Genomic DNA, 12701 nt, shown 5'->3' with positions numbered 1-12701 from the left:
CAGCACCTGCCGCGGCTCCGCCGCCTCCCGGAGCGGCGCCTCAGGCGAACAGGGCCGCGGCTGAGCGGGCAGAGCCTGGCGGGACGGCGGCCGGATTGAACGAGCGGCTGTGATTGGACAAAATGGAGAAAGGCGGGCCCGGATTGGCGGGGCCGGGCTCTGCCTCAGTCGGGGTGGGCGGGGCTTGGAGTCTGTGGGGAGCGGCTGAGGGGAGCCGGGGGTGCTCGGGACGGGGCGGCGAGGGCGTGGGGGAGAGGGCAGAGCCGAAGGGAAGGGGAAAGGAAGGGAGTGGTGGATGAGGCAAATGCGAGAGCTCTGTAAGGCAGGGAAGGGAGGGGTAGGGAGGAGAAGGCAGGTGAGCCATAGTCAGTGGAGGGACAAGGTGCATAAGGCAGTGCCCGGGAGTGGCTGAAGGGCGAGGCCGTGCACGGAGCGGCACAGGCTCGGGCAGACGGGCTGGAACGCTGCCCTGATGGAAAATGCCCGGGCATGCTGGCTCACCGTGGCTGAACGTGAGGCAGAGTGTGCCCCTGAGGGTCAGGAGGCCACGGGCATCCCGCCTGTGGCTGCTGTATGTGACCAGCAGGACAGGCCGGTGACCTCCTCTCTGTCCTGGGTGAACCCCACCCGAGTGCTGCATCCACTTCTGAGCCCGTCATGGCAATAAAGACTTCGAGGGGCTGTTGCATGTCCGGAGAAAGGAGTGGAGCTGGGGAAGGGCCTGCAGTGTCAGTGCTCTGAGGGGGAGCTGGGGGCTCAGGGTGGAGACAAGGACACCCGGGCACCTTCTCGCTGTCTTCAGCTCCCTGAGAGGACGGTGGAGATCAGAGTCCTCTCCCAGGGAATAAGGGACAGGATAAGAGGAAATGGCCTCAAACTGCACCAGGGGAGGTTCAGGATGAACATCAGGAGGACTTTGTGCATGGAAAGGATGGATAAGCACTGGAACAGGCTGTCCAGAGCAGGGTGAAATCACCGTCTCTGGAACTGTGCACAAAACAGCTGCACCCAGCACTCAGCGCTCCAGTCTGGTTGACAAGGTGGTGGCTGGTCACAGGTTGGACTCAATCATTTTTGGAGGTACTTTTCAACCTTAATGGATGATAAAAAGGGCAAAGAAGAGCATTGAAAGCCACCTTTGCTGATCTTTTCAATTTAGAATGTTTAATTACATTTTTAGACATTCATTTCTGTTTGCAGTTACACTTTTGTGCATGTCAGCATTGGGCTGTTGAAATAAAAGCTTCCAGCAGGGTTAAAAATGGGAGCATAGATAGTAAATATGAATTGAACCTTTTTAGTAAATGAAGCATCTAATTTCATCATGAAAATGAAACAAACCCAGATTTTTTTGTTGTTGTTTTTTGATGGCTCTGGTAGTAACCAAAGAAAAAAGAACAAACCTAGTGCAATACAAAATATGAAACTGTTCAGTGATTTCAGACATTATCCAGTGATTTCAGCCCCTCAGTGGGCTGATTAACTGTTTCAAATGCTGAAACGTGCAGAAATGAGGTGATAATCTGTGTTTTACCTTAACAATAAGGCCAGAGGAGCTTCCTCTTCATAAACTGCTGAATAGAAGTAAATTGCATAGTTTTCAGCTTAGAAATTAAAAAAAATAAAATTAAATAGTACTCATATTAAAATGCTAAGTGATAACACCAGGCACTAATTCTTACCTGGCTTAAATGAAGACAAAGGATATTCCTGAAGTTGAAGTTTGATGCTGATGCAACATTTCCCCCCATATTTATACAGCTTAAGGTTTATATGTTTCCTTTTGATGCTTTTTAGCATGTACCTCAAGTCTCTACTCATCATAACTATTAGGTGGTGGAACTAATTAATAAGAGAGCAGTTCTCCTGCAATGGAGGTAATTTAGATTTTAGTTTAAAGCAGTCAAAATATGCTTAGAACCTCTTGATATAATTTCACATCACTAGAAGGAATTCTGTGAATTAGCAAAGGAAAGCAGCCAGTTGGCAGTGGTGATCCAGTGGTTGAGGAGCTGCAAAGTTCTGATTGATTTCTCCACTAATGATGTAGCTGAAGCTGTTTGGGGCCTGGGGTGCTGGTTCTGGGAAGCATCAGAACTGTCTCCAAGAAATTAGGTGAAGCCAAGAGCAGCATTTGCTCTCACTAACACTCAACATTTTAGCTGCTGATTTTGAGTTCCTTTGAGAAGTACTGGTTCCTCAGATTAATTGTTTGTGTTCCAGAGTGTGTGCGCTTCAAACTGGCAGGGAATCGATTTCCTCATCCCAAACCCCACCCCCAGGCTTTCTGAGATGGATGAGGAGTGGGTGACAGCAAAATTTAAATGTGTTATCTGAGTGTGTGTGAAGCAGCTTGAGAAATCGAAACGATGGATACTTCTGCACTCTGTATTATAAGAGAGGTGTGAAATGATCAGGGGATATTAACAGCATTTCTTAAAAAACTTACAGAGAGGCAGTGCTCCAGAGAACTCTGTGGGCTATGGGATGGAACTGCGTGTACCAATGAAATCCATAGTGCCAATAGCTCACAGCAGCTCTGCAAGTCAGTGCTGTTTACAGGAACCAGGCAGTAAAACAGGAAAAAAAACCAACCAAAAAAGGCTTATTGGAGTTACAGTTTCAAATGTGATACCCTGGGATTTTATTCTGCTTTTCAAAGTTTTGGTTCCATAGATTTAGGGGGTTGGTTTGGACTTGTCTTAGTTCATCTTGTGGCTTCTTCCTTTTGTCTCTGCTTGACTTGCACAATTGAGGTGGAAATAAAGTGATGGTGGAAGCACAGAAACACAGAAACAGCTTAAACTGTATTTTTTTCTGCCAGGTGAGGTGTTGGGACAGGGATATTTGATAACTACAGATAATTGAGTCTGGGCTGCATAGCATGATCTTGGTTTTCCAATAGCTGGGAGGAAGGTAGTGGAAAAGTAGAATTGTTACCTAATATTTCACTTGATTTCTTTATCAAAATTATTGATCTGCCACATTAGAAACCCCCTTCTCCAGAGTGAATGAAGATATGCCAGAAAAATTACCTGATGGAAAGTGGTTATTTTCTTTGAGGGGGATTCTGTCTTTTGTCTCAGGAGCAGTGCAGAGAGAAACCTTGTATGTTTATCCCCTGGAAATATGGCATATATAAAAGATCTGGTTTGGAGTCAAGTCATCTATTTTGTTATCTTAGGTAAAACTGAGCTGGACCTGCTGAGATCTGAATCTGATTGCAGCCATGGAGTGTTTTCATTAAATGAGCCTCTTTAGGAGTGTTTTGATCTGCAGCTGACAGATCTGAGAACCCAGACTGCTGGAGAACCCAGCCATGTGAGTGGTTTTTTCTCTTTTTGAGGGAAGTGTCAGAGGAGCTGAGAGATCTCCCCCTTATACTGTGAAGAGATCTAGCTGGTGATTGTACTAGGAAGATAAAATTCAATCTTTACAAGGAGAAGTCTTATTCCCCTTCTCCAGGATTTAATTATTCAGGCCAGAAGAAGAGTTTTGGTTTCTAACCCAGCACCAAAAATGACACTTGCCACTGTGCTTCTGCTTCAGGCCCAAACCAAACCAAACCCAACCCAACCCAGATCTCTCACTCTTCAGGGCCAACACCAGAAAATTATGAGTTGTAGAATTACAAAATGTCTCACACCTTTCCCTGGAAAGAATAATGGGTATAGGTTTTCCTTACCCTTGCACTTTCCTTATCCTTTTCCTCTTGTGAACCACCAAAATCTTCCCCACTCTCACACAGGCAGCTCAGAACAAGGAGCACCACTGCACAGAAGAAAGATGATTTCATGAGGGTCTAGGACAGCCTGCAGTGCTGAAACATGCTGCCGAGGCTGGCAAGCCTATCTACCACTGCCCACACACCACCAGAATATTTTCTCTCTTTTCCTTCTGTCTTCCTGTGCTTTTTCCTCCCCTGGTCCCTCCCTTTCCCCTTCCCATGAAACATCCCATATGCCATTTCATACAGTCCATGGGTTCTGCTCTGCACCATCCCCAAATTCTCCTCCCTTGCTCCAAGTCTGGTATCACCAGGGCCATCATCACCCTTAAGCTTCATGACATTGCCAGGAGAGAGTTGCCTTGGTGGGCTTGGATGAGCCAGAGGAGGAGGAGGGGGACAGTTTGTGTTGGGGTTGTTGCCTCCTGTCTGATGAGCTGAGTGTGGTTTTTGAAAGTGAAATTGTGTTGAGATAAGGACAAGGAGAGATGTGCACCAGAGGATCCCAGAGCATTAGCAGTCACCATAAAAAACTCGGTGCTGGTAGGGGGGAGCTCACTCCTAAGGTGGAATCTGGGGAAAGCAGAAGTTAAGGTGAGACCTGTGACCCCTCAGACACATCTGAGCACAGGGAGCCACGAGCCTCCCCTGCTCTGCTCTGTGGGTTTGGGTTGGGTTAGGGAAATAATGTCCCAAGGACACAGTGCTTGAATGGAGTGTTAGAAATCTGACTAGCTCTGGACAGATGCAGAAGAAAAAGCCTGTATCCAAAAAAGGAGCTGCCAATGGAGACAGAAATTATTGTGGACAGCTGCAAAACTGGATTATGGAGCTGGTGCTGCTCTCGGGCCAGGTGAGCAAGATTAAAATGCATAAAGGAGCAGAGGGTGTCTCACAAAATCAGGGGCATGTTATCCCATGGAACACATGAATGAGACCAAGCAAAGAAAAAGAGGGACCAAGCATGGAAAATTCATTCTACATATTCAAAATCTGCTCTGAAGAAGAAAAGGTGGAGAGGCCGTGAAGGACTGTCTGGAGAAGGCACCTATAGCAACTCATCTTGGAATATTTCATCAGGCACCTGTAGCTTGGAAGGACTTTTTCCTGAGCAGTACTCAGGGAGCTCCCTGGGGAATTCAGGTGTACAACAAATGTCTCCAGAGCTTTTGTCCCCGTGTGCTGATCATTAGCCAAGATAGAATGGAAAGAAGTCTCAAACTGGAGATGCAAAGCTCTTGGCCCCGGTGAGAAGGGGAAGGTAACCAGCACAGACTTCATCACTGGCTGATGGAGGCTGGACACAGGTGGAGGGATTGGGCAGAACTGGGCATGAATGGACAATGAGCATGGGATAAGCATGGGTGGAGAGGAAGAATGGTGATCTGTGGGGACAGGGAAGGGAATGAAGGAACCCTAAGAGCGGATGGAGGGAGGGGAACGAACCTGAGGGCACAAAGGGCTGACCTGGCTCTGCTGTCTAGCGCACTCAGAAACCTTTCCAGCCCCAAAAGCCCCTTTCCTCCTCAGGATCCCACCCTCTGCCCCGAGACACACCCCAAGGGCCCCGGACCCAGCCCCCGCCCCCGGCCCGCCCCGCTCCCGCCCCTCCGCCGCAGCCGCCGCGCTCCGGGCCTGGGCAGGCGGCGGCGGCGCCGCGCCGGGCGGGCGGGGGGCCATGCTGGGCAAGGACTACATGCTGGCCATCGTCCTGGTCAACTGCGACGGTCAGCGCGGCGGGCAGGGCGGGCACGGGCACGGGCACGGCCGGCGGGCTCAGGGGCGGCTTGCAGGAGCGGGGACGAGTTGCGGGGCTGGGGTCGGGTTGTGGGGCCGGTGCCGGGTTGCGGGGTCCGGGTCGGGTTGCGGGTCCCGGGTCGGGTTGAGGGTCCCCGGTCGGGCTGCGGGGCCGGTGCGGGGTTGCGGGGCCGGGCCCCGAGGGTGGGAGCGGCGGCCGCGCCCGGCGCTGTCCGCGGTGCTGATCGGGGCCGTGGCGTCCGGCCCGGCCCGGCCGCTCCCCGCCCCGCCAAGGTCGCCGGGAGCCCACCCGCTCCGGGGGCACCTCCACATGCAGGTGTCCCCACCCTCGCAGCCCCGCACGGCCCCGGCCGGTCGGAGCGCGCCGCCCCCGCGGCCCCGGCTCGCTCCGGCCGAGCTGCGCCACGGGCTCGGGTCGGTGCCCGCGCACGGCTGGGGCTGCGGGGACACGGCCATCGCACCCTCTGCCTGCAGCCCCCGGGGCTCAATCCTCTGCCCGGACCTGGGCTCTCTCCCGGCCCCTTTCCCGGCCGAGGGCAGGGGCGCTGGGCTGGCGGCCGCGGGCCCAGCCTGAGCCTGGGTGCCCCGCAGGGCTCCCGGCCCGGCAGGCCCAGGCTGCCCCTGCCCTCCGTGCCCTGCCGGGGCTCCGCTGTCCCCCCGGGAGCCAGCGAGGCAGTTCCCTGCACTGGGGTCTGCTACTGCTGCAGCCTCGCTGGCATCGTGCCATGTTCCCTCGCCAGGCTGCTCTCCCGGCCCATGCACCCAGCCACGCACCCAGAGGCCGCCGCAGGACCCTTCTGCTGCTGGGCAAAGCTGTGGCTCCTCAGGGCAGCTGGGGAATCCTTCTCCCCACCCCGTATCTCACACTGCCTCTGTGAACAGACAACCTCTGGAGTGACCAGAGCCTGGAGACAGACCCTGACCTTCCCCCAGGCTGGAGGAAAATCTGTGACTCTCTGGGTACCTATTACTGGCATGTGCCAACAGGCACGACACAGTGGCAGCACCCTGCACGCAGCACCGGCCCAGGAGGGCACACGGAGGCTGATGGAGATGAGACACTCCAGGGAAGGGTAGGGAATGTGGGCAGGGGTGTGAGGGTTGGTGTTGGATTCCACCCCTGGCAGAATCCTGCTGAAGGACCCTCTGGGCATGACTGGTCCAGCCTCCCCTTGGAGCACCCTGTCTGTGTGACCCTGCAGTCCTGCTCAGCCCATTCATGTCTGGGGTTAAGCCCTTTGAAAGGCTCCAGCAGGCCCCATCCTGGAGGGACTAGTTGGACTCGACTGTCCAGGACACTCACAAGCTTGTTGCAGTCCTGGGAGGGAGGGCTCCTACCTGGTGCCTCCTGCCTGCCTCTCTTGCAGCCGTCACCCCTTTCCTCTTCTCTCCCAGGAATGCCAGGGCCCTGCAGGGAAGCACTCGGCGAAGGACCGGCCCATTCCCAGCCCCATGGCCTCGCTGTCCCGGAGGTAGGGCTCTCCTTCTGCTTTGCTGGCTTGTTTGTGGGCTGCCATTGATCCCTGAGCTGTGCTGGGCCCTGGTGCTCCCCCCAGAGCAGCCCCCCTGCTGAAACCAGCAGGACCATGCTGGGCACCCCCATGGGATGCTTCCCAGCTGGTGGCATGGGGGTTTGCTGGTTCCAGAGCATCCTGATGCTTCCCTGGGTGCCGCAGGAGCACGCAGAGGGAGCTGCCCCTCACTGCCCCATCCCTCTGCAGGCACTCACTGTCCTGGCATGGGGATGACTTCCAGCACGGCGCAGAGCCCGGCTCCAAGGTACTGCACCCGCCAGCTCCACTGCCGCATCGTGGGCTGTGCTGGCAGAACAGGAGGAGGGTGGCAGCTGGCAGGGACGTGGATGGGAGCCAGAGCAGGGGTGACCACTCTGGCACGGTGAGGCGTGCGGGACGGAGAGGGCTGTGCCAGTGGCACTGAAGCCCCTCGTGTCGCTGCTCAGTGCTTTGCTGTGCGCTCTCTGGGCTGGGTGGAGATCCCCGAGGAGGACCTGGCACCTGGCAAGAGCAGCATCGCCGTCAACAACTGCATCCAGCAGCTCTCCAACAGCAAGGGCCAGGGCTCTGCGGAGGGCCAGGGCGAGGTAAGAGCCTGGGATGGTGCTGCCAGGCAGGGTCCCACCCCAAGGCCGCTGTTGCTGAGGCTGGACTGTGCTGAAAAGGGAGCAGGTGGTAGAGTCACCTCTCTGCACAGGGCATCCATCCGATGGTCCTGGCTGTAGAGCAGGTGGGTCTGACAGGGCTGTTCCTTGGGAACAGAGCCAGACTGCTGGGTGGGTCCCCACACAAGGCAACGGTAACTGGGAAGGGCAGAGCTGACCCCACAGCTGGGGCAGAGCAGGCTGATGGGGAAGGGGTTTGCCTGCACAGGGGCTGGGTGCCAGGGATGCCCGGGCTGTCTGCCAGGCTGAGGGAACCACTGCCCCTCTGCAGGGCCAGGACCTAGTGATGATTCTGAAGAAGGACACCATGAGCCTGGTGGACCCCCTGGACCGCAGCCTCATCCACCGCCAGCCCATCCTCAACATCCGTGTCTGGGGCGTTGGCTGCAACAACGGCAGGTGCCAGGGGCGAGGGCAGAGCTGGGGGCCAGGGGTTGGCTCTGCCCGCCTGGGGGGAGGCACCCCAGCAGTGACCTGTCCCCTCTCCTCCCTCCCGACTGCCACCACGGCTGCAGGGACAGGTAAGGGGGCACAGGGCTGGGGGGCAGTACAGGCAGGGGGCTGCCTCTGTCGGGGTCTCACTGGCTTGCTCGTGGCCTTGCAGAGACTTCGCCTTCGTGGCCAGTGACAAGGACACCTGCGTCCTCAAGTGTCACGTCTTCCACTGCAATGTGCCTGCCAAGGGCATCGCCAAGGCTCTGCATGAGATGTGCTCCAAGGTGGGACGCAGGGGCCCCAGAGGGTGTGAGCACAGCCCGGGGATCTCGGGGGTGAGGGGAGGCTCCGGGATCCCGGTCTCTTGCAGATCGTGGCCGAGCGAGCTGTAGCGAGCAGCAGGCTGCCCCGCGCCGCCACGCTGGAGCCCATCTCCGCCGAGGACCTGCCACTGCAAGGTACCGTCCCCCAGCACTGCTCCCCCTGCCCACAGTCTCCTGCGAGCCAGAGCCCTCTGCCTTGTCCGGCTGTTTCCCCGGGGCCCTTGGGGATGGGGGGACACAGCGGGGCACACAGATGTAGCTGCCCCTCTCCCGTCCCGGCAGTGGATATCCTAGAGGCGGTGAGGCAGTCGATGCAGACCTACGAGGCGCTGTACATCGGCAGCCTGCCCGTGCCCAGGGCCATGGGTAAGCGCCGCTGCTCCCCCGCAGCTGCGGGACGCCCGGGAAGCCCCGCCGTGCCGGAGCCGTGCCCTGGCGCCGGGCGGCTCCTGCGGCCCCCGCCCGCAGCCGGGGCCGGTGGCACGGGCTGTCCCTCTCCCCAGGGATGGATGTGTTGAACGAGGCCATCGAGAAGCTGACGAGCCGCCCTGGGCGGGAGAACTGGACGCCGTCCCTCATCTACGTGTCGGACACGGCCATGAGGGTGCACCCGGCGCAGGTGGGGAGGGCACGGGGGCTGCGGCCGGACGGGCCCCGGGCAGAGGGTGCCGGGGGCTGCCGGGCTGGATGGGCCGCGGGTCCCCGCAGGAGCCCGAGGAGGCGGCGCACATCTGGGAGTGCCAGGTGCGGTACGTGACCTTCCTGGGCGTGGGCCGGGACGCGCACACCTTCGCGCTCATCGTGGACACGGGGCGACGCTTCCAGTGCGCGGCCTTCTGGTGCGAGCCCGACGCGGGCACCATCTCGGAGGCGGTGCAGGCCGCCTGCATGGTGAGCACCGGCGGCCCCGCGGCCGGGCACGGCGGGGAGCCGAGTGCCCCGCGCTGCCTCTCGTGTCCCCGCAGGTGCAGTACCAGAAGTGCCTGGTGGCCGCCGCGCCGGGGGCCAAGGCGAAGAGCGCGGCGGGCCGGGGCCGGGCCGGGCGGGACAGGCCCGGCCCCGCCCCCTCCCGCCCATCCCCGCCTCACGGGCCGGAAGGGGCGGGGCCGGGCGTGACGTGGCGGGATGGCGGAGTCCTACGTGAAGCCGGGTGAGGGGGCGCGGGGCGCGCGCGGCACTTCCGGTGCGGGGGTCCCGGTGCCGGTGTCCCGCGGGTCTGCCCGGGCGGGGCCGCGACCGGCGATCGGCTCCGCCGGGGGCCCGTGGGTGGGGGGCGCCGGGGCCGTTCCGGGTGCGGGGAGCGCCGGGAGGGACGCGCCGGGGGTCCCGCCTGGCGCGGGGGCTCCTCCGGTCTGACGGCGCCGCTCGCTGCTGCAGGGAACCAGGAGCGCGGCTGGAACGACCCCCCCCAGTTCTCGTACGGGCTGCAGGCGCAGGCCGGGGGCTCCCGCCGGACGCCGCTCACCCGCCGGGCCCCCGCTCCGCCCGCGGGGGCACCGCCAGGTCAGCCGCCCCCGCAGGGCTCTGCCCCGCGGGCCGAGGGCCGGCCGAGCGCGGCGTGCCCGGAGCGGGAGGAGTGCAGCGTGTCCGCCGACGCCGTCCTTGTCCCGCTGCGGGCAGCCCTGGACGCCTGCCGGGCCACGGTGCAGGTGAGGCCGCGGCCGCTCCCGCCGCCGTGAGCCGCGGTGCGGGACGGACGGCACCGGAGCAGCCGGGCTGGGGCTGCCGGCTTCCAGGAGAGCCGCCCCTGCCCCGGGGCTCCCCAGAGCTGGTGGGGGCACATCCCCCTCACTCCCAGCTCACCTCTGCTTCCAGAAACAAGTGTGCAATGACATCGGGCGGCGGCTGACAGTGCTGGAGGACTCGTGGGCTCAGGGGAAGCTGTCGGCACCAGTGAGGAAGAGGATGAGCCTCCTGGTACAAGGTATGGGGTGGAGCGGGCTGCAGCCGCACCAGCAGCAGGCCTTGGGGCAGAGGCACCCGCGGGACAGCGGATCCTGCTCCCCTGACGGGGCTGTGCCCCTGTCCCGGCAGAGCTTCAGCAGCAGCGCTGGGATGCAGCTGATGAGATCCACCGCTCGCTTATGGTGGACCACGTGAACGAGGTGAGCCAGTGGATGGTGGGCGTCAAGCGCCTCATCGCTGAGACGCGGGACCTGCCCACCGCCGAGACAGACGGCAGCGCTGACACCGAGCCCGGGACTGAGCCCGCGACTGAGCCCGCGACTGAGCCCGCGGCCGAGCTGGAGCAGGAGGAGCCCTGACACCGGGGACGGGGCTGTGGACTGTGAGCGGGGCAGCCCCCACCCAGGGCCACCGGCAGGAACAGGGCCCCTGCTGCTGGAGGGAGTCTGGGCACCCCCTCTGCCTCCCAATCCTCATCCAGGAAAAGGGGATTTTAATCATTGCGACATTTTAGTGGCGATTCATTATGTTTAATAAACAGCACCAACCTGCCCCCTCCCACAGTCTCCCTGAGGGTTCTGGGCACTGACAGTCCTGGGGCTCCCAGGGTCAGCAGGAGATCGGACTGCTGGGTGAGGCCATGGCTGCTTCAACAGCCTTGGCCATGTCAAGGGAAGAATGCAGCATCTGCCTGGAGCAGGCAGTACTGTGTGTCCCTGCTGCACTGGCTGGCAAAGCCTGTCCCCTCAGCTGGCAGTGGGGGCCCTGCAAGCAAGCCCCAGAGGCCAGCCCTGCTGCAGAGGCCGATGTTCCAACAGCCCCTGGCATGACCAGGGTTTGTGCTGCACCCACAGCCCTGGCTCCCGTTTGGGCTCCTGCTGTCGTGGCACAGCTCAGAGCTGAGTCTAGAAGCCAAGAGGGCTGGGGGACCTCAGGGGAGGCCCAGGGACAGACACATGCCTAGTCAGGTGTTAACTGTGTTGTCCTCCCCAAGTTCACTGGATGGCCTCACCAGCTGCCTCCACCACAGCTGAGAACAGACACCCAGGCCCTCACCAAGCCCACCTGCAAGGCACCCTCTGCACCCTCCTGGTGCTGCTCACCTCCCCTCCCTGGGGACAAGGACCCCACTAAGCCCTGACAAAGACACACCATGTTAGCACAGGGGTTTCACGGTGTTTATTGATCAAGCATGAGCTCCTAGGCAATTGCACCAGCCACTTGTGCTAGAGCCTGAGGTGTCACACGTCCATCCCCAGCATCAGAGAGGGCTGCAGCCAGCTGGTCACGGTGCCAGCACCTCCACGAGGCCCAGGAACAGGCCCAGCCATGGCCTGGAGACGGGGAGATGGAAACTCAGATGTCCATCTCAAACTGGTCTTGATCTGTAAGAGCACGGATGGACCAGGGTTAGGATGGGGCAGGCAAAGGGAGCAGGAGCTGCAACTGGGGCTGGGTTGGGATCTCGCCCTGTCCCATGCCCTGGGCAGGGGCCGTGGCCTGGGCTGCTCACCTGGCATGGCCTCTTCGCTCTCATTCCGCCCCTTGAGCTCCTCCAGCTTGACGAGGCTGGACTGGGCCAGGGATGTGACACCGGGGGTCTGGGGCAGGCAGCAGGGAGGGGTCCTGGCCGCGGGTGAATTCTTGCACTCCAGCAGGAACTTGCGGTCGCAGATGATGCGGGTACCTGCCAAAAGCAGGGGCTGTCAGGCACTGCTGGCCCTGGCCACCCCCGCCCTGAGCACCTCAGCCCAGAGCAGGGGTGGGACCCAGTGCTCGGCCATGGCTCACGGACACATCTGGCTCTGCGGCCACCACGTCTGGCAGCCTGTGACACCCATCCTGCTCAGCAGCTATTCCCCACATTATTCCTTCCCTTCAGGATGCAGCACAAGGGGATCCAGCCTCCCAAGGGCTACCCCATGGTGGCCAACACAGGCCACCGCTGTGCTGCCTGGAGGGCAGGGCCAGTCCTGGGGCAAACAGCAAGGCCCCAGCCAGGCAGCAACAGCTTTGTGTGGCACCCTGTTCCAGGGTGGACCAGCAAGGGCTGGGTATCCCACGGTGGGCACCCTGGGGACCCGTTCCCATTGTCTCAGCCAGCCACCTGCTGCTCCCTGCGGGAGAACAATAGCTGGCTTTGATGGGACATCTCCTCCAGCCTGCTGGGTGTGCAATGTCCACCCAGGGCACACGCTGCCTCTCCCCTGCTCCAACTGCCTGCCAGCAATGCCTGAGGTTGCACCAGCCTGTGTGCCAGGCCTGCCATCCCCTGCCCATCCCTCCCTGCAGCCCAGCACCAGTTCCCTGCCAGGCTCTGGCAGTGGGTGCAGCCCAGGGTTCCAGGGAGCCCAGAGCTGCTGCCCGAGGTGCC

At 60.3% G+C, this 12701-nt stretch overlaps 2 protein-coding genes across 2 annotated transcripts in view; one reads left to right on the top strand and one right to left on the bottom strand.

The window, feature by feature from the left end:
• Nucleotides 1–5330: 5330 nt before the first annotated feature.
• Nucleotides 5331–10599, top strand: APBB3 (amyloid beta precursor protein binding family B member 3). Its single transcript, XM_039704410.1, is given in 16 exon segments — nt 5331–5454; nt 6368–6558; nt 6881–6957; nt 7207–7264; nt 7446–7586; nt 7936–8063; nt 8180–8185; nt 8269–8383; nt 8470–8557; nt 8705–8788; nt 8926–9128; nt 9131–9313; nt 9388–9572; nt 9800–10071; nt 10238–10346; nt 10457–10599. Coding segments are annotated over 15 exon segments (1797 nt in total). The 5' UTR covers nt 5331–5405; the 3' UTR covers nt 10255–10346; nt 10457–10599.
• An 887-nt stretch (nt 10600–11486) lies between these two features.
• LOC120500047 (ankyrin repeat and KH domain-containing protein 1-like) overlaps nt 11487–12701 on the bottom strand; it is a 101231-nt gene continuing 100016 nt past the window's right edge. Inside the window, exons 37-38 of the mRNA XM_039704411.1 lie at nt 11841–12014; nt 11487–11712 (exon numbers count right to left, since the gene is read on the bottom strand). Of these exons, the coding sequence (XP_039560345.1) occupies nt 11861–12014 (154 nt within the window). The 3' untranslated portion in view covers nt 11487–11712; nt 11841–11860. The remainder of the gene's footprint in view (nt 11713–11840; nt 12015–12701) is intronic.

This window comes from Passer montanus, unplaced genomic scaffold (assembly GCF_014805655.1).
Source record: "Passer montanus isolate IOZ18808 unplaced genomic scaffold, ASM1480565v1 scaffold174, whole genome shotgun sequence".
Lineage (NCBI taxonomy): Eukaryota > Metazoa > Chordata > Aves > Passeriformes > Passeridae > Passer > Passer montanus.
The sequence above is the reverse complement of the archived record's forward strand: the minus strand, read 5'-3'. Positions and strand labels throughout refer to the sequence as shown.